Here is a 19,258-nt window from a genome sequence, read left to right on the forward strand (position 1 = left end):
CTTTTGTTTTGTTTTTTGGTGTGACAATAATATTATTTACATTTGTCTTGTCTGTTTTTAAGTAACCAATCTTCCATTATTATAGTTTTTATTAATTTATTATGTGTGTTTGATATTTACCACAATTTACCTTTTCTATACCATTTACGCATTTTTTTACTATCAATTTTGAAACAAAGTTACAATGATTTTGTTATTAAATGCAATTTTGATTATTCATGACACTTACATTTGACTATTCATGACACTTACATTTCACTATTCATGACACTTACACTGTCACCGATTACAAATAACAAAAATTTAATTGCAGGAATTCTTCTTATCACTAACTTTAAGCCATCATGACAGTTAAAACTGCTTTTCATATTTTATCGCAATTACCCCTTCCAATCACATTCTGCAATCTAGGTCTAGGTATGACTCACCTACATTAATAACATAAAATTAAATCATGTGATTCAGGTTGATTCATTCCACTACAAATAAGTCCTTTATTTTGAGTTTTATTACTAACACTCTATTTTATCATTCAAGTGAATACCATCTTACTACATCGACCTAGTGACATCTTCATTTTACTCAATTTTGACCATTCACTTTAAGCGTTCATGACAGTCAATCACTTTTTCTAATTCATGTCATTTAACTACATATGCCAACTAAACTAATGCTCCATGTAGTTATGGCATCATTTATCATGTATGCTTTCGAGCGACCACAACATTTGATTCAGACATAGATACTAATATCTTAAAAATAAAAACCCTCTAACTCTCTGCATTAAAAATAAAACGCTTCTAAATGTTAAACTCAAAGATTCACGTTAACTCGTAAAATAACATCGTTATCTTGAATACTTAATAATTAAGAAGAAAAAAACCAAACTATTTAGAAGCAGAGTCATTTGCTTTTTTCTTGCAAGTGCGAGCATTATGATCAACATACTCCCCGCATCGTCCACATTTTATCGAACCCTTTTTAGCCTTTAAAATCGCCATCTCTTTTTCTCCTATCATCCTTTTCTTAACCGGCCCGCTACCTTTGTTTCTAATTCCTTCTGGAATTTTTACTTTTACTTCATCTCGCTTCTCGACACCAAACACTGCTTCAATGAAGCCTCTGTTCGTCATGGGTTGTACACTTCTTGTATCTTCATCAACTTCTTGAGTCATCTCCCTTAGTTTCTCTCGATACAACTTCAACTTTTCCATATCAGAAACTAGCCGATCAACACAATAGTCAACCGAATAGTATATGTCCCGGATCATTGATTTAAAGTCATCATTTGCATCATTTTTAGGAGACTGACACATATTATACCCACTTGATGGCCTCGATACCACATCCTTTGTCCATCTTCTTGAAACATATTTTCTAGGGAAATGTTCCACTCCTGACATCCTTAATACATAAAAGCAGTGTCTACATAGGCACCCAGTTAATTCAAAGCGTAAACAAGAGCAAGTAACTGTGCAATCAGATTTCATGAATGAAACCTGTCAATATAACAAAGTATTAATATTTGTTTTGTTTAAAACAGTTTCTAGATACAACCAAGTACAATTTACATACCTCAAAATCACCAAAATGCTTAACGTCTTTGTCGGTATCTTTGATGCTGAATTTAATAATTTCGTCATATTCTTCTACTTTAATTGAGTAACATGTAAGCATGGATGCCATTATCTCCTTTTGTATTTCAAAGAACACAGTTCGTGTAAATGTCTCAGATGCCTCCTCTTCAATCAACAATTTAGTTTTAATCTTAGGATTCGTGTAGCGGGAGTCGTGATTGTTTTTACGTTGAACACAATGTTGTGCTTCCATTGCCGTTTCAAAATGACCGAGAAACTCAATTAAATGCAAATCTGTATTTGTCATCAACCCGTAGAAATAATTTTCACCTTCACATCTTGATGTCGTTCGCATTAACCATGACAAGTGGCAATCCTTGAAATAGGCAGGAATCCATTTATCACGAATTGCAAACATATCTTTAAACCATTTGTTATCATTTAACTCATACTCATCCATTATCCCTTGCCATTCTATTTCAAACTCGCTTGTATTGATTCGTTCATTCCATATAACATCGTTTAATCGTTTCAAAACCCCCGTCTTTGACATATGGGAACCCAACTGAAAAATCAATGGGTAATCATCATTAGTTTTTCTGATAAAAATTGAATCATTTCATTTATAAGTACCAACTTACACTTCCAACTTCCAAGTACAATGTGATTCCAACTGAATTGAGTTATGGCTAGTGATTCAAGTACCAACACTTAAGTGCTTCATCCAAAACATGATTCAATCAAACTAACTTACAATCCCAAAGCAAAATGTGATTCCAACTTAATTGAGTTACGCCTAGTGACTCAAGCACTGTCACTTAAGTGCTTCATGCAACACATGATTCAATCACATCTACATTAATAATCCCATATCTACATATGATTTTAAGTGATGCTTCAACTAAGTATTTTTTCGTAACAGGTGCTTCAATACAAAAAATTGAATCACTTCATTTATATATACTAACTTACACTGCCAAGTGCAATGTGATTCCAGCTGAATTGAGTTATGCGTAGTGATTCACGTACGACACTTAAGTGCTTCATGCAAAACATGATTCAGTCATATCTACCTTAATATTCCTATATGTATAAATGATTATACATGATGCTTCAACTAAATACTATTTTTGTAACAGACGCTTCAATAGAAAAAAATGAATCACTTCATTTATACATACTAATTTACGTGCTTCATGTAACATATTATTCGATTACACTAACTTAATATTCCTATATGTACATACGATTTTAAGTGATGCTTCAAATAAGTTTGTTTGGTAACAGGTGCTTCAATAGAGTTGAGTTCCAAGCAGAATGTGATTCTAACAGAAATGAGTTATGCCTAGTGATTCAAGTATCCAACACTTAAGTGCTTCATCCAAAACATGATTCAGTCACACTAACTTAATATTCCTATATGTACGTACGATTTTAACTGATGCTTCAACAAAGTTTGTTTGGTAACAAGCGCTTCAATACAAAAACTTAATCTTTTCATTTATATATATATATATATATATATATATATTACCTTACACTTCCAATCAAAATGTGCTTCTAACAGAATTGAGTTCTGCCTAGTGATTCAAGTACCAGCACTTAAGTGCTTCATCCAAAACATGATTCAGTTACACTAACTTAATATTCCTATATGTACACACGATTTTAACTGATGCTTCAACAACTCTTGTTTGGTAACAGGTGCTTCAATAGTGAAAATTGAACCATTTCATTTACATATAATAACTTACACTTCCAAGCAAAATGTGATTCCAACTGAATTGAGTTCTGCCCAGTGATTCAAGTACCATCACTTAATTGCTTCATGCAAAACATGATTCAGTCACATCTACCTTAATATTTCTATATATACATACGATTTTACGTGATGCTTCAAATAAGTTTCTATTGGTAGCAGGTGATTCAGTTCTATTGGTAACAGTTGATTCACATCTACCTTAATATCTTTGCGATTCAACACAACAAACTTTCACTTCCAAGATACATGTGATTCCAACTGAATTGAGTACCAGAACTAAAGTGCTTCATGCAAAACGTGATTCAGTTTAACTAACTTAATATTCTTCAATGTCCATACGATTTTAATTGATGCTTCAACTAATTATAAGTGACGATTCAGTTATACTAACTAAATACTCACAAAAATATACATACTATTTTGAGGGTATATTATTTACCTTGTCGGTGAACTTTTGTGATATGTGCCACATACACAATCGATGCCTACAAGATGGTGACAAAACTGCTGGAATCGCTTGCTTGATAGCCGCGTCTTGATCTGTCATCAACACAGTTGGTTCTCGCCCAAAAGTAGTTTTAAAAGCCATTAACAACCATTTATACGATTCTATTGACTCACTAGCAAGCAAGCCAACTGCAAAAGTGACACACTTTTTATGATTGTCAATACCCGTAAATGGCACGAAAATCATGAAGTACCTGTATAACAAATATACAATATGAATTATACAAGTTATTACCACCGTTAATTTAACAACCATGATAACTGTTTAATATGTAAAGATATTATGTACTTGTTTGTTCGGTAAGTAGCATCAAATCCGACAATATCTCCAAATGCTGAATAATTTCGCTTTGCTTCTTCATCCGCCCAAAATAAACCACACAACTTTCCCTCACTGTCCACACGATATTCAAAAGAAAAGTCGTGTAAATGTTCTTTTTTTTAGCTTGTCAATTACCATGTCCGCATCATTCTCACCAATATATTTTATCCGATCCCTTTTCAAATTTTTGCATTCAACTTATGTTGCCCCGACGTTGAGAAATCCTCCTTGCGTTTGCTTCAATATCTTGAATGCTCTAACCGGACCAATGTTTATATCTGATACATCATGAATCAGTTGTTTTTGATGATATGTAAGCCTCCTGTTACTTTTCAAAAAATGGAAATCTTATGGATTAACCAACTCATGAGTGTGTTTCTCCTCAAAATGTCTGACTACCCAAACATTTTCATCATTGAGCTTCAATCGGATACAAGCTTTACATCCTTTTCTGTGACTTGGCCGATTTCGTCTTTGTTTGCTCCGGTCTTTCAAACTATCAAATGAACGTTTTTGTTTTTTTTTTTCTCGCCCTCCCTATTACATAATATGTACCTACGCGAGTACCCATCTCCTGTTTTCGATTGCTCTGTTGTACCTTTTCGTATCTCGAACCCACTTTTACGTGCATATTCTCTATAAAACGACAGTGCGTCATCATACAACGGAAATAATTGCCCTACAAATGGTTTCAACTCAGTTTTTGGTGTCCAAGTTTTTTCAACTTGTACACATTGAACCCCATCAGAATGAAAACTTGCTGGTTCCGATTCACACATATCTGCAACAAATAAACAAAAAATTAATGTTATTGGTGTGTTTTTAGTGCGTAATTGACATGGTTTATTCAAGCTTCATACCCTTTTCAACTACTTGAAGACATTGCACCCTATCAGATTGAATACTTGTTTGTTCCGAATCAAACATATCTGCAACACATATCAAGTTTTATGTCAGATTCAGTGAAAAGATAAATAACAAAATTAACAAAATCAATATGAAATAACTGTTACAACACTAATTCACATTATACTCCAATCAATTCACCATCAGTCTACCATACGACTTCTCGCAACTAAAACTGATTCACCTTTTTTGCTATTCAATTGTCATCTTCTTTTCTTACAGGACCAATTAACATGAATAGCATCACAAACTCTATTGAATCATTAAGATATTAGTATCTATGTCTGAATCAAATGTTGTGGTCGCTCGAAAGCATACATGATAAGTGATGCCATAACTACATGGAGCATTAGTTTAGTTGGCATATGTAGTTAAATGACATAAATTAGAAAAAGTGATTGACTGTCATGAACGCTTAAAGTGAATGGTCAAAATTGAGTAAAATGAAGATGTCACTAGGTGGAGGTAGTAAGATGGTATTCACTTGAATGATAAAATAGAGTGTTAGTAATAAAACTCAAAACAAAGGACTTATTTGTAGTGGAATGAATCAACCTGAATCACATGATTTAATTTTATGTTATTAATGCAGGTGTGTGATACCTAGACCATGATTGCAGAATGTGATTGGAAGGGGTAATTGCGATAAAATATGAAAGCAGTTTTAACTGTCATGATGGCTTAAAGTTAGTGATAAGAAGAATTCCTGCAATTAAATTTTTGTTATTTGTAATCGGTGACAATGTAAGTGTCATGAATAGTGAAATGTAAGTGTCATGAATAGTCAAATGTAAGTGTCATGTGTAATTGACATGGTTTATTCAAGCTTCATACCCTTTTCAACTACTTGAAGACATTGCACCCCATCAGATTGAATACTTGTTTGTTCCGAATCAAACATATCTGCAACACATATCAAGTTTTATGTCAGATTCAGTGAAAAGATAACTAACAAAAATTAACAAAATCAATATGAAATAACTGTTACAACACTAATTCACATTATACTCCAATCAATTCACCATCAGTCTACCATACGACTTCTCTCAACTAAAACTGATTCACCTTTTTTGCTATTCAATTGTCATCTTCTTTTCTTACAGGACCAATTAACATGAATAGCATCACAAACTCTATTGAATCATTAAGATATTAGTATCTATGTCTGAATCAAATGTTGTGGTCGCTTGAAAGCATACATGATAAGTGATGCCATAACTACATGGAGCATTAGTTTAGTTGGCATATGTAGTTAAATGACATAAATTAGAAAAAGTGATTGACTGTCATGAACGCTTAAAGTGAATGGTCAAAATTGAGTAAAATGAAGATGTCACTAGGTGGAGGTAGTAAGATGGTATTCACTTGAATGATAAAATAGAGTGTTAGTAATAAAACTCAAAACAAAGGACTTATTTGTAGTGGAATGAATCAACCTGAATCACATGATTTAATTTTATGTTATTAATGCAGGTGTGTGATACCTAGACCATGATTGCAGAATGTGATTGGAAGGGGTAATTGCGATAAAATATGAAAGCAGTTTTAACTGTCATGATGGCTTAAAGTTAGTGATAAGAAGAATTCCTGCAATTAAATTTTTGTTATTTGTAATCGGTGACAGTGTAAGTGTCATGAATAGTGAAATGTAAGTGTCATGAATAGTCAAATGTAAGTGTCATGCGTAATTGACATGGTTTATTCAAGCTTCATACCCTTTTCAACTACTTGAAGACATTGCACCCCATCAGATTGAATACTTGTTTGTTCCGAATCAAACATATCTGCAACACATATCAAGTTTTATGTCAGATTCAGTGAAAAGATAACTAACAAAAATTAACAAAATCAATATGAAATAACTGTTACAACACTAATTCACAATATACTCCAATCAATTCACCATCAGTCTACCATACGACTTCTCTCAACTAAAACTGATTCACCTTTTTTGCTATTCAATTGTCATCTTCTTTTCTTACAGGACCAATTAACATGAATAGCATCACAAACTCTATTGAATCATTAAACATTGCTTCATTGAATCAACTTTCCCACTCTTTATCACTTTTGTAATCTGCATTATATTACACTAAAAAAAAACAAAAACACAAACCTGTGTACTTTTCCGTCTCTTTCTTCTGGTGAATATGTTGCTTAACAGTTTCAATCTTCTAGTCTGTTGCTGTACATATGAGCTTGTTGGTCGTCAATTGGTTGCTGTACATGTTAGCTTCGTAATAACACTTGCGTTTGTTTATGCCTTGATGCTAAAAAAACAACCCACACAAAACAAAAAAACCAAAAAAAAAAAAAAAAAAACGCAGACCTTTTTAAATTTGTAACTGATGCATTTCTTTAAAATGTAAAATTGGAACCCTGACTTGCTCCCACCCATATAAAAAACACTTACATAAATAAATTTTTAGATAGAAGAATTCGACTATATATTTTGTGCAGCATTGATTTCTTTTTCTTCTTACCTTCTTACCATTTTCTCACTTCTTATTGGATCCATATATATATATATATATATATATATATATATATATATATATATATATATATATATATATATAAGACTATGTTAATATAAAACGATGTTCGTATTATTTGTAGCTCCCTCCCGATTTAATTTATTTTGATTTTTCATTTGAATTTTTAATTATGTTTTGTTATTAATTTATCTATAATAAAGTATCGCAAATCGAACAATTATGTGATTATTTTGTTCTTTGCTCATTTTTTTTTATTGTCCTTGCATTTAATATATGCATGTATGTACTAAAAATATTTTTGTGAAAATATTTTGGAAGGATGCAATGGTGGCAGGCCGGGAATAGAGTATGAGGATTCCGGTCAACGCCGCCGACGTAATACCTTTCTTCTACCCACGTCTGTACGTTCTTTGAAATCAGGAGTTGGCAAGCACTTTTATTGCTTCGTTAAAAACATTAGAAAAATCACCGATGAATTTATGTCCATTTTTAAAAGTTTAAAAATTAATATTTTAACTGTGAGGTTAGAAAAACATATTATCATAATAGCAATTTATCAATAAAGTGTTTTATTCTTTTTGTTTTCTTGTCCAAATTTATCATTAGTATCAACTGTCGTCATGAAAATATCTTTGTAAGGCATGGTTAGTATATTTTAAGTGGTACTGCGTCTATAAGTTATAGTGCGAAATATTAAAAATGAAAAGATTTCAAAACAAGAGCATGAGAAATCGTATATGGTGGATCACCACTAATCCTAGAAACTACATTACCGTTATGTACATGATATATTTATATATTATTATAATACAAGTTTTGGAACTAATTCAAGTAGAGTCGATAATTTTATCATTGAAGTTATTTTAGGCAAATCAAACATTAATATTACATAAAATATATGTTTTATTCCCTCCTTTACAACCGGTTGCTACCTTTTTTGCATTTAATTTAAAAACTTTTCAATATAAACATTACCATCGGAGAACCAACCACAAATAAATTGCACATGGAATAGAATATGATGATGAGGTGCAACAAATCTTTGTAGTGGTAGAACAACTATCAACCAACGTTCACTTCATAAGAACCACCATATCTATACCTAAAATACATCAAACACATCATATCTAATGCATATCTTGAGGTGTTTCACCAGAGATCGGAGAGAAAATTAAGGAGGCAGTCTGGCGGAGTTTCACTTGAGCAGTGTGGTGGAAGCGGTGGTGGCAGTTGATGGTGGTGATGGCGTTCATAGGTGTTAGAGCTCAAACATGTTAGATCTGATGCAGATCTAGTGGTTTGTCATTGGAGATCATAGAGAAAAAGATGGAGACACGCTCGTCGTGTTACACCACAACGTTAAGGAAGCAGTGGTGGTAGTGACGTTTTTCAGTGGTGGGGTTCTACGGTGGACTTTTTTACTCTAGATGTGAGACCAATGGAGGTCAACGGTGGATTTGAAGCGAAATCACATTCGTGACTTGACATTTTGACAACATAGGGCGGTATGTGACCTCTACGGTAGACAATGATGGTAGGTAACAGGTGGCGACAACCGTAGGTGGTAGAGTTGGTGTTAGAGTTTGTGTTGGTGAGAGTGTTTAAGAGGGTTTTCTCGCAAAAAAAGTATGAAAGTGTTTGAAATGATTAAATGTTAGATGTTAGATAGGTATTGTTAAAGTTGTGAATGACTATTGTACCCTTATTACTTTTTGGCTAGTTATCAAAAAAAATTTAAAAATCAAAATATTAGAATAGACAAAAATACCTTTAATGATAAGCTAAAAATAAGTGGTTCCTAGAGTCTCTAAACTTTAAGAGTTGTTATTTGATCGTGTAACTTCCTAAAAATCATGATAAAAATTTTCATTTTTCATAAACTATAAGTGATACAAACATTGTTTTCAAAACATAGTCATAAAATCAACGTATTCAATAACATCTCTCAACATAAATCCAAAGGATGATGTGTATGATCACGCCTTCGCCTTGCCCCGATCATCTGATGTACCTAAAACCATAAAACCAAACTGTAAGCCAAAGCTTAGTGAGTTTCCCCAAAAATACCCCACGCAACAAAACATATACAAGCATGCATATTGGGCCGACAGTCTATAAGGGTCGAAATTATATTGTAAGGTGTTGAAATGTAATGTTATTTTACAAGGGCATTTTGTGTCGAAACTAGAAATCTTAGTCCTTTGTAATTTTTTGTATGCTTTACTGTTTTCCTATAAATAGGAAATGTTACTTAGAGTTAGATAAGAGTTTTGGGAGTCTGTCTTGTCTATTCTCTCTTTGTAATCGTGAAACATAATTGAGCTGAAACAAGATCTTATTTACTCTCGGTGTTCTTAATTCTCGTTACTCTGATTCTACGTTCAGTACTCGATTCAATACTTCATCAATTGGTATCAGAGCAGGAATCATATCTATGCGATCTGATTTTCATTCTGAATCAAAAGGTTTTTGAATCAATTTCTGGATTCAAAAATTTCTGCGCCTTTTGTTTTGAAAATCGTTATTGATCTACAGGTGGGATTCGATTCTGCAACTGATTTGTTGAATCGAGTGTTCTGTTTGAAATCTCTGATCGTTTCATCCGTACGTTCATGACTAATTTCAACCTGAACACAATGACATCATATTCTCATCTGCTAGGATCTTCAACTAAGATTCTTATCCTCATCCCTGAATACTATGATCAGTGGGCTGATCGCATGCAAGACTACTTAAACGGGCTGGATGAGGAGCTCTGATCATGTATTACTGGAAATGGTACTCCTCCACCAAATGTTCAAGCAATTGGATCTTCATCTGAGACTTTAAGTGTTACTGATCAATCTAATAGGCTGAAGAAGCTTGAGAAAAGATTTATGAGAGAATTGCGTGGTGTATTACCTCCTGTTGTGTACACCTATGTCAGAAGCTGTACAACTGCAAAAGACATCTGGAACAATCTCAAAGAAAAGTTTCAAGGAAGTGAAAAGACTAAGATCAATTCTGTAAAACATTGTTTGATTGAATTGAAAGAATTCAAACAGAAGGATGGAGAATCAATAGAAGATTACTATGATCGGTTGAACGAATTAATCTAGAAGTGTAATCGCCATGGAATTACTCGAACAACCATGGAGTTCAATTTGACATTCATCATGGTTCTGCACAAAGAATGGAGGAATGTGACATTGATGGTGAAAACTCAGCAGAGTTTCGATACTTCGACGCTTAATGACTTGTACAATCTGCTAAAAACTCATGAATGAGAAGTTAATGAAATTGCTGAGGAATCGAAAATAAGTCTTGGAGGACCATTAGCTTTGATGTCGAAAGTTAATGAGAAAGAGTCAGTCGAAAAGGAAGATTCTGATAGTGAAGGATTTTTGGTTAATTCGGACGATGAAGCTGTTGCATTTTACTCGAATAATAGGGTAAAGAAGTTTTTCAAGAAACCTTTTAATTCAAAGTCGAAAATTGGTGAGGGAAAAGGAAAATTTGTGGCAAAAGCAGGAGGAGAAGAGAAAAAGAAAAGTGAGAAAAGTGATGTTAAAGAGGAAGAGCAGAAAGTTGAGAAAAAGCTGAAAGGAGACTCTGGAATTGATTGTCACTATTGTCGTGGTGCAAATCATATGTCTAGTGATTATTTGCTTTGAAAGAAGGATGAAAAGAAAAATAAAGTGAAAGACGAAGCGTATTATGTTGAACGCTTGGAAGAAGTGAGGGCGAAAGCAAAAGGAATCTCTCTTGTGGCAAAAGATGAGGATGATGATGAAGGAACATACCAAATCTGGTCCTCAGGTTTTGATGACGAGGAAATGCATAATCATACGCATGGGTCCTTGTTTTATGACCAAATGAGGAGATAAATCACTCATGACAACAAAGGTACGTTATATTCTTCAATCTTATAATATTCCTTTAAATGCATATAATTCTGAATTAATTGCTTTTGATGATACTGTTGCTTATTTCGATACTTTGGTTATCTCTGCTAGTAACGAATGTAACATCACGGAATTCAGGTGCGTCTCTTAAACCCTTTTTCTTTTCCAAGTTGTCATGTTTACCCCCTTAAAGGAAATATTAAGGCAAATGAGTACGCTGGGCGTACTGAAGAGTACGATGCGCGTACTCATGCGCTTAAGTTGGAAGCGGACTCGCCTAGGTACGCTGGGATTACTCAGGGTTACGATGGGCATAGCGGGCCCAGATGCAAACCCTAATTTGAGGCTTGTACACTATAAAAGGAATGTTAAGGCCTCATCCCCAGCCACCATACTTCAGTGAGTGAACCCTAAGAGAGCAGAAAACCCGTATTAAGCTTGAGTGTGTATTCTAAGCTTTAAAGTGCCATTTCAAGGTGGTGAAAGAGAAGGGGAGGCCATTTTAGGAGCTAGAAGTTGGTGGACAAGAGTAGATCCGAATTCTACAGAGGTTGGAGCTTCTTTCTGAGGTAAAAAGCTCAAAGCTTTCCTTGTCATTTTTTATTTGTGCTTCTTGGACCAGTTTCTAGGGTTTTTGGTCCCAAGGTGGAGACTTTATGAGCAAATGGTCTCCATTGGCCTAGATCTGCCATATTTCAGGGTAATATGAGTTGTATGTTCATAAAAATCCAATCTTGGACGTGAATATTGAGCCATGCATGAGATCTAGACTTTATGAGGAAGAAGGAAAGGTGTTAGAGTAATTAGGGACCTTTACAACCATGCAAAGGCTTAAAGGTCTCGACTTTATGGATTAAGTGATCTTAGAGAAGTCAGATCTAGAGTTTGAGTTTATGTCTTAACCGTTTAAGACCAAAATCCAAGAAAGGCTGAAACTGAGACTTACGCTGGGCGTAACTCTCAGAACGCGCAGCGTAAGGGTTTGAGACCCCGATTTTGGATCGCCGGAGTACGCCCCGCGTACAAGAGTTGGTACGCGCCGCGTACTGCCCCTTGCTGACTTTCGTTGACTTTTAGGGTTTTGGTCAACATTTGGACTTTTGGGTCAGGGAGGGGTAAAATGGTCTTTTACCCTTCCGTGGGATTGTAGGAAGGGGTGTAATCTAGCCTTTGAGAGCCATTATTTATTCGAGAGTACTGTTTATGTGTTTAGGCGGGGGCAAGATCAGTGTTTTCGTGTGCGAGATTATCTAAGATACCCGAGGTGAGTCTTCTCACTATACATTACATAGAGTGGTATTTATGTGTAGACCAGAGGGTCTTGTATGCTATTTGTATATATAAGATTCTATGCATTGTGTTATATGTATGCTATGTGTTGAACAGACCGGGCCGGAGGGCCCAACGATATAGACCGGGCCGGAGGGCCCAACAATATAGACCGGACCGAAGGGTCCAACGACATACACTGGACCGAAGGGTCTGATGAGCTATGACCGGACCAGAGGGTCCAACGAGCTACGGGACTGGAGGGTCCCGCTGAGACACATCGACCGGAGGGTCGTACTGTAGCCTCGAGTGGCGTATGTGTTGTATGTGGTATTTTGGGGAACTCGCTAAGCATTTATGCTTACTGTGTTGTGTGTTATGTGTTTCAGGTACCAGTGAGGATCGCGGGAAGGCGCCGGCATGATCAGTACACACTCATAGAGATTATGTTGAGATTCTGGGAATTGTTTTGTGATGATGACATTGGATACATTATGTTTTGATATTGTTTTATGATTAAAAGTATGATTTAAAAATAAAAAAATTGTTTTGGAAATTTACGTTGTTACAAGTTGGTATCAGAACCTTGGTTTGAGGGATTCGGATGCACCTTCGGGCGTATCTGAACTCAAACTGAGGGTTTGAAGTTTTTCACAAAATAAACAATTTTTCTAAGGAAGTAAAAGAATTTGAGAAAAGCAGAAGGAAGTAGTGTGTACGATCGGGCAGCGCCCGAACGGTGATTTCCCAAAATACCCTTACATTATGTGTTATGAGATATGTTATGATATGTTATGCATGCTAGAGTAGGCTAGGTATTTATATTAGGACTAGAGTGGCCTGATTTGTGATGCCTTAGCCTAGGGAGATTTCTGCTGCTATGAGATGCTTGAGAGTGAGTAGGTAGCAGTGAGGAGCTGATGAGAGGTCTATCGAAGGGTAGCCTATGCTAGCGAGATGCAGAGTACTTGTGATCTGGGATCAAAGGAGGAGGACTTGGGGTGAATACTGATGCGGTGTGGACGGTAGTATAGGGCCCATACTACTGGAGACACCGGATCAGTGCGCAGTCCAAGTAAGAATCCTTAGGGTACTAGGGAACAAGTAGGGTTGAGTTATCGAGTGCGAGTATAATCGAGCAGGTCTCTGATATTTTATGTTGTATTTCAGAGAGACATCATGGTTGGGACACGCCACACACCTGAGGGCAGCAGTGTCAGTGATGAGGAGATCCGCAGGTTGATTCACGAGGAGATGGCTGCGGCCATTCGAGTTGAGATACCAGAGATGTTCGAATCTATCAAGACCACGCTGATCGAGACTTTTGATGAGCGGTACGCTGCTCTTAATGATGCTGTTGTTGCTGCGGCCACCGCAGCCGTCGCTGCTGCCAGGCCGCAGGGGGTGACTCGTTGTTGTACCGAGAGTTCAGCAACACGAAGCCACCAGAGTTTGATGGGACGCAGGACCCGATTGCTGCGATGAGGTGGATTTCTGATATCGAGGGATGGTTCTACACCTGCTCGTGTCCGGAGCATCTGAGGGTTCGTTTGCGCTGCACCAGCTTCGCTTCGGAGCGAAGGACTGGTGGAAGTTTGTGCCGGCAGACTTCACTACGGCAGAGCTTACTATGGTGACCTGGGAGAGGTTCACCACGATGTTTCGAGATGAGTATGTTCCCTCTGTGGAGAGGGAACGTCTAGCCCAGGAGTCCTTATCCCTCAAGCAGGGAACTTAGTCTGTGACGGTGATTACGAGGATGTTTCATGAGAGGGCGTTGTTTTGCCCTGAGCACGTGTCGTTGTTTTGCCCTGAGCACGTGTCGTCATACCGGACATTTGCTGAGCTCCAGGCAAATGCCCGAAAGAGAGAGATTGAGTTGGAGACTCAGGTCAGTGAGGAGGCCGAGTCTCAGAGGAGGGATAGTTGACCGGCACAGGCGCAGCCGGCAGCCAAGCGGGCAAAGCCCGCTGATTCGAGATCTGGGTGTCCGAAGGGCCGCACTTGTGGGAAGTGCGGCAAGAGCCACGAGGGAGTGTGCAGAGCTGGGGTGTGTTACAAGTGCAGAAAGGAGGGGCATTATGTGAGGGATTGCCCCAAGGGGTTCACGGTTTGCTTTCATTGCAACCAGACCGGCCATCGAAAGGCCGAGTGCCCACAGCTACTGCAAGGATCAGCGCAGGGATCTGCACCTACTGCTCGAGCTACTGAGATCCGGCCAGCGAAGGCCGAGGCACCGAAGGCTCGCGGGAGAGCCTTCCAGTTGACAGCGGAGGACGTCCGCGCAGCGCCCGATGTCGTGGCTGGTATGTATTCTTTCATTTATTTATGCTGAGTTATGAGATATTGTGCTTATATTATGATATGCGTAGGTACTTTTCTTGTGAGTTATGTACCTGCTTTGGTGTTATTTGACTCGGGTGCGAGTCAGTCATTTGTGTATTTAGCGTTTAGTCAGCACATCAATATCCAGCGGGAGGCGTTGAGTCGACCGCTACGGGTTTCCATAGCTGACGAACGAGCGGTGTATGCTACGGATGTGATTCGAGGTTGTGTACTCGAGATCTTCGGTGTTGAGTTCCCGATAGATCTGGTGTGTGTGTCATAATGGGAATGGATTGGTTGAGCCGTTTTGGGGCAGTTATAGACTGCGAGCGACAGTTGGTGATGATACGAGACCCTAGTGGGGGAGTTCTTACGGTGTACGGCGAGGGTACCCGTTCAGGGTCAGCATTCTGTTCAGCTACTAGAGCGAGGCAGAGTCTATAGCAGGGCTGTAGTAGGTTTGTGGCCTACGTGATGGACACACGAGTAGCAGCGCAGAGGCCTAGTTCTGTTGATGATGTGCCGATAGTGCGAGAGTTCCCGGACGTTTTCCCCGAGGAGGTGTCGGGTGTGCCTCCCGAGAGGCATGTGGAGTTTCGCATCGATTTAATTCTAGGAGCGGCGCCGATTGCCAAGGCACCCTATCGTCTTGCGCCGCCAGAGATGCAGGAGTTATCCTCGCAGCTTCAGGAGCTGCTGGGAAAGGGGTTTATTCGACCGAGTAGCTCGCCGTGGGGAGCGCCGATCCTTTTTGTCAAGAAAAAGGATGGTTCACACCGGATGTGCATTGATTACCGGGAGTTGAACAAGTTAACGATCAAGAACCGTTACCCCTTACCGAGGATCGACAATCTGTTCGATCAGTTGCAGAGAGCGTCTTGGTTCTCCAAGATTGACTTGAGGTTTGGATATCATCAAATGAGGGTGCGTGATGAGGATATCCAGAAGACGGGGTTCAAGACTCTTTATGGGCATTACGAGTTCGTGGTGATACCAATTGTAGTGACAAAGAACATGGTTTGGCATGCGGAATTAAAGTTTACACAATGAACATGGTGATTTGGGTGTTCAAGAGATGTATTGAATATGTATACTGTTACAAAAAGGGACATAGATCTACATCTACATAAATAACACACACTCACACACTCAAACTTTACACCTCTCAAGCACACCTCTACAAGTGGACAAACCGACCTTATATAGAGGTGTTTACATGTCTCTCTCTCACTCTCAAATACTCATTAGTCTAAAGGCTAATGCACCACATGCAAGTGGGTCTACACAAGTCAACCCATTACAAAGTCATACATGATGAACTTTGCACCCTAACATTCTCCCCCTCAAAGTTAGGAATGGATGACCCACTTCAAATCTTCCAAAATCAAGCAACTATGCGGTTCGAGCCTCAAAGGTGACACATGTCGAAACGAACTTCAATCTTCAATTCTTCCATGATTCTTCAATTTGGGCTCTAGGATGTGAAACCATACAAACCGAGCAGCAACGAATGATTAACTCCAAATAATCACCCAAAAGTTGCGCATAAAAACACATCCCAAAAAATCTTCAATAAAACCAAACCCATTTTGAAAATAAATCATTTTCGAACTTCCAATTGCATCATTTCATAAGCTTCAAAACTTCAAGATCACTTCGGTCTTCAAATCCGCGTAATATGAAAAATTCAAGGTCGAATTTCCATATAAAACTTCTCCCCCTTTTTATAATCGAAATTTGATTATAAAACTCCCAAAGAAAAAGAACGTGCTCTATTCGGAATTTTTCGAGTTAAAACTCCCCCTTAACATGTGGCATAAACTTTGTGCTTCAATCCGAAAAATCCAAAAAAATAATGAATTTTTAGCTTTGTTCACGGATCGCCTTTGACAAAATTTCTCAAAAATTGGTAGAAATTGTCAATTTAAAATTCTGCAGTGACCCGGTGCGCCCAAAACAGCAAAATATGCAAAACTCTCCCCCTTTTCCAAAGATGGGTAGAAAGTGTCAATTTGCACAAACTGCAGGGGCCTGAAATGTATTTTCTTCAATTTTCAGCAAAAACAGTCCTTTTTCGAATTTGGGTGCAAACTGCCAAACATTCGAGGCCTCAGGGACTATTTTCGAAAATTCTGCCATTGTGCACCAAACATACGAACTTTTGATCAAACATTCGAAATTTCAGAAAATTTTCCAATCTGGGTGAAAAGTGTCAAATATTCGAAATTTTAGGGGCTGAATTCGAAAATTTTGCTTTTTGATCAAAATGTTCGAAGCCTTTTGCAAAACATTCGAAGCCTTTTCCCAATTGACAACGATTCGAAATTTCAGGGGTGATTTTCGAAAATTTTGCTTTTTGAGCCAATCATGCGAAAATTTTATCGATCATACGAAGCGTTTCCCCAACATTCGAAGTTGAACCATTTGTGTCACTTTGTTAAAAGATTAGGGACCCAATTCGAAATTGAGTTTGTTTTCTTCTTCCCAAATTGAGTATATAGGTAACGCATGAAACTCTCAGGCAACGCTTCGTACGAAAGCTCAGGCACCAAACACACGAAAATTTTTCACCCAAACGCACGAATTTTTGATTTTCTCTCCTCTTCCCAAAAATTTTCCCAAACACATGAATGCGAAGCGTTCGAAGCCTTATATATGAACAGTAATGAACAGTAACCCTTCGTACATTCAGATCACCCTTCGTTCCTTACAGTTCTTCTCCAATTCATCAATCCAATATACATGAACCCTTCGTACATTCACCCATCTATTCCCTTCGAATCTTATTCACCAAATCATAGTCGATCATTTTTCGTTCGTTTCTCAGTTCAACAACATCCAAAAACTCGTCGACATCCAAAAATCACCACAAAACGAAAAAAATTTCGTTCGTTCTATCATCACCCATCGACTCCAAATGTTCGAACAATACGCCCCAATTCCAAAATCAAATTTTCGTTTTACAGATCATCAAACCCAAATTTTCGAAGAAATCGATCGATAACTCTTCGTTCATTAACCATGTAAAGCCCTATCGTCCAAATCGATTTCATCAAAGTCCAAACAGGCTTCGCTTTTCCAGTTGATGCCAATGAACAAACGAGATCAATCATTCGATTATCACATATCCATTAACAGACCTTGCTTCCCAGTTAATAACCATGCGAGAGCCCTTCGTTCATCAACGATCGAAATCATCTTCCCATACGAACAATCAGATCACGATTTCAAACCAACAAGCAATAGTCCTTCATGTCTTAAACCAAATCGTCTTATCAAAACCAAAACCCATTTGTTCATCAATCGACTGCAACTTTCACTTTTTCAAAAATCGAAGTTTTTCACCATTTGATTCGTTCCCAATCGATACCCACCAAACAACAACTTCCGAAATCATAAAGAACTCTTCCATTTTAATCGATTCTAGTATTGATTTCATAAGAACATCGATTTTGACTTTCCCATCTTATCTTTGACTTTTCATTCACCAGTCATATCTGTTCTTGAGTTGTTCATCATCATCATCGAATATCAAATACAAATACTCAATTCATTCATGAAATTGAGTTCCATTTTCGAGTTAAAAAAAACTTTATCGATTTCAAATCAATCGACAATCAAAAATCGATATACAGACATCGATATTAAGAACTAGTCAAAATCGAACAATCATCAAATACAATTTTGAATCAAATACGACTTGTATTCAATCGATGATCACAAAGTAAAAGTCGATTCCGAACTCGATCCATATCGAGTTTTCGATTCAATCAAGAAAAAATAAGAATGAAGAACAACCGAATATAGAACGGACGATTAAAGATCAAACGATGAAGAAATCAGATATCTGGAACTGATCGTACAACTAAGTAAAGCATACGTACAAATCGACTGACCAACAGGCAAATGATATCGGGTCAAAACAAATATGAATTGGACTCCAAATACAATCGATGAACAGTAATAAACTCAAAAGATTTTGGGCTAATTCAATCTGAAATGGGCTCAATGAAGTGAACAGTACCAGATCCATTCTTTTGGATCACAATCGAACAATGTATTGGGCTTGAATCTTGATTAAAACATGAACAGAAACGAATTTTGATTTTATTTTTGGTTGAATTTGATCTTAAAAAAAATTATTGGATCATCAATGGGGTTTTTCAAGAAAAATTTGATCCAACGAATCAAACGATCATAAACCAAGA

The 19,258-nt window shown here is 37.3% G+C and overlaps 1 protein-coding gene across 1 annotated transcript; it reads right to left on the reverse strand.

The window, feature by feature from the left end:
• Positions 1 to 887: 887 nt before the first annotated feature.
• LOC145164547 (protein FAR1-RELATED SEQUENCE 5-like) lies at positions 888 to 10,729 on the reverse strand. The gene is made up of 11 exons (XM_079083259.1): positions 10,694 to 10,729; positions 7,266 to 7,344; positions 7,125 to 7,151; positions 6,790 to 6,858; positions 5,909 to 5,977; positions 5,029 to 5,097; positions 4,736 to 4,949; positions 4,136 to 4,240; positions 3,779 to 4,040; positions 1,576 to 2,142; positions 888 to 1,499 (listed from the first exon to the last, which is right to left on the reverse strand). The coding sequence occupies exons 1-11, from the start codon at positions 10,727 to 10,729 to the stop codon at positions 888 to 890; spliced, it is 2,109 nt and encodes a 702-aa protein (XP_078939385.1).
• Between the last annotated feature and the right edge of the window lie 8,529 nt (positions 10,730 to 19,258).

Source organism: Lactuca virosa, chromosome 3 (assembly GCF_052849685.1).
Source record: "Lactuca virosa cultivar CGN04683 chromosome 3, Lactuca_virosa_CGN04683_v6, whole genome shotgun sequence".
Classification (NCBI taxonomy): Eukaryota; Viridiplantae; Streptophyta; class Magnoliopsida; order Asterales; family Asteraceae; genus Lactuca; species Lactuca virosa.

Coding starts and splice junctions, on each gene's coding strand:
- LOC145164547 (XM_079083259.1), bottom strand. CDS start 10,729: ATGATGAATGTCAAATTGAACTCCATGGTTGTTCGA. Junction 4,241..4,735: donor CAATCGAAAACAGGAGATGG/GTACTCGCGTAG, acceptor TCGTGTGGACAG/TGAGGGAAAGTTGTGTGGTT. Junction 1,500..1,575: donor AGCATTTTGGTGATTTTGAG/GTATGTAAATTG, acceptor TTATATTGACAG/GTTTCATTCATGAAATCTGA.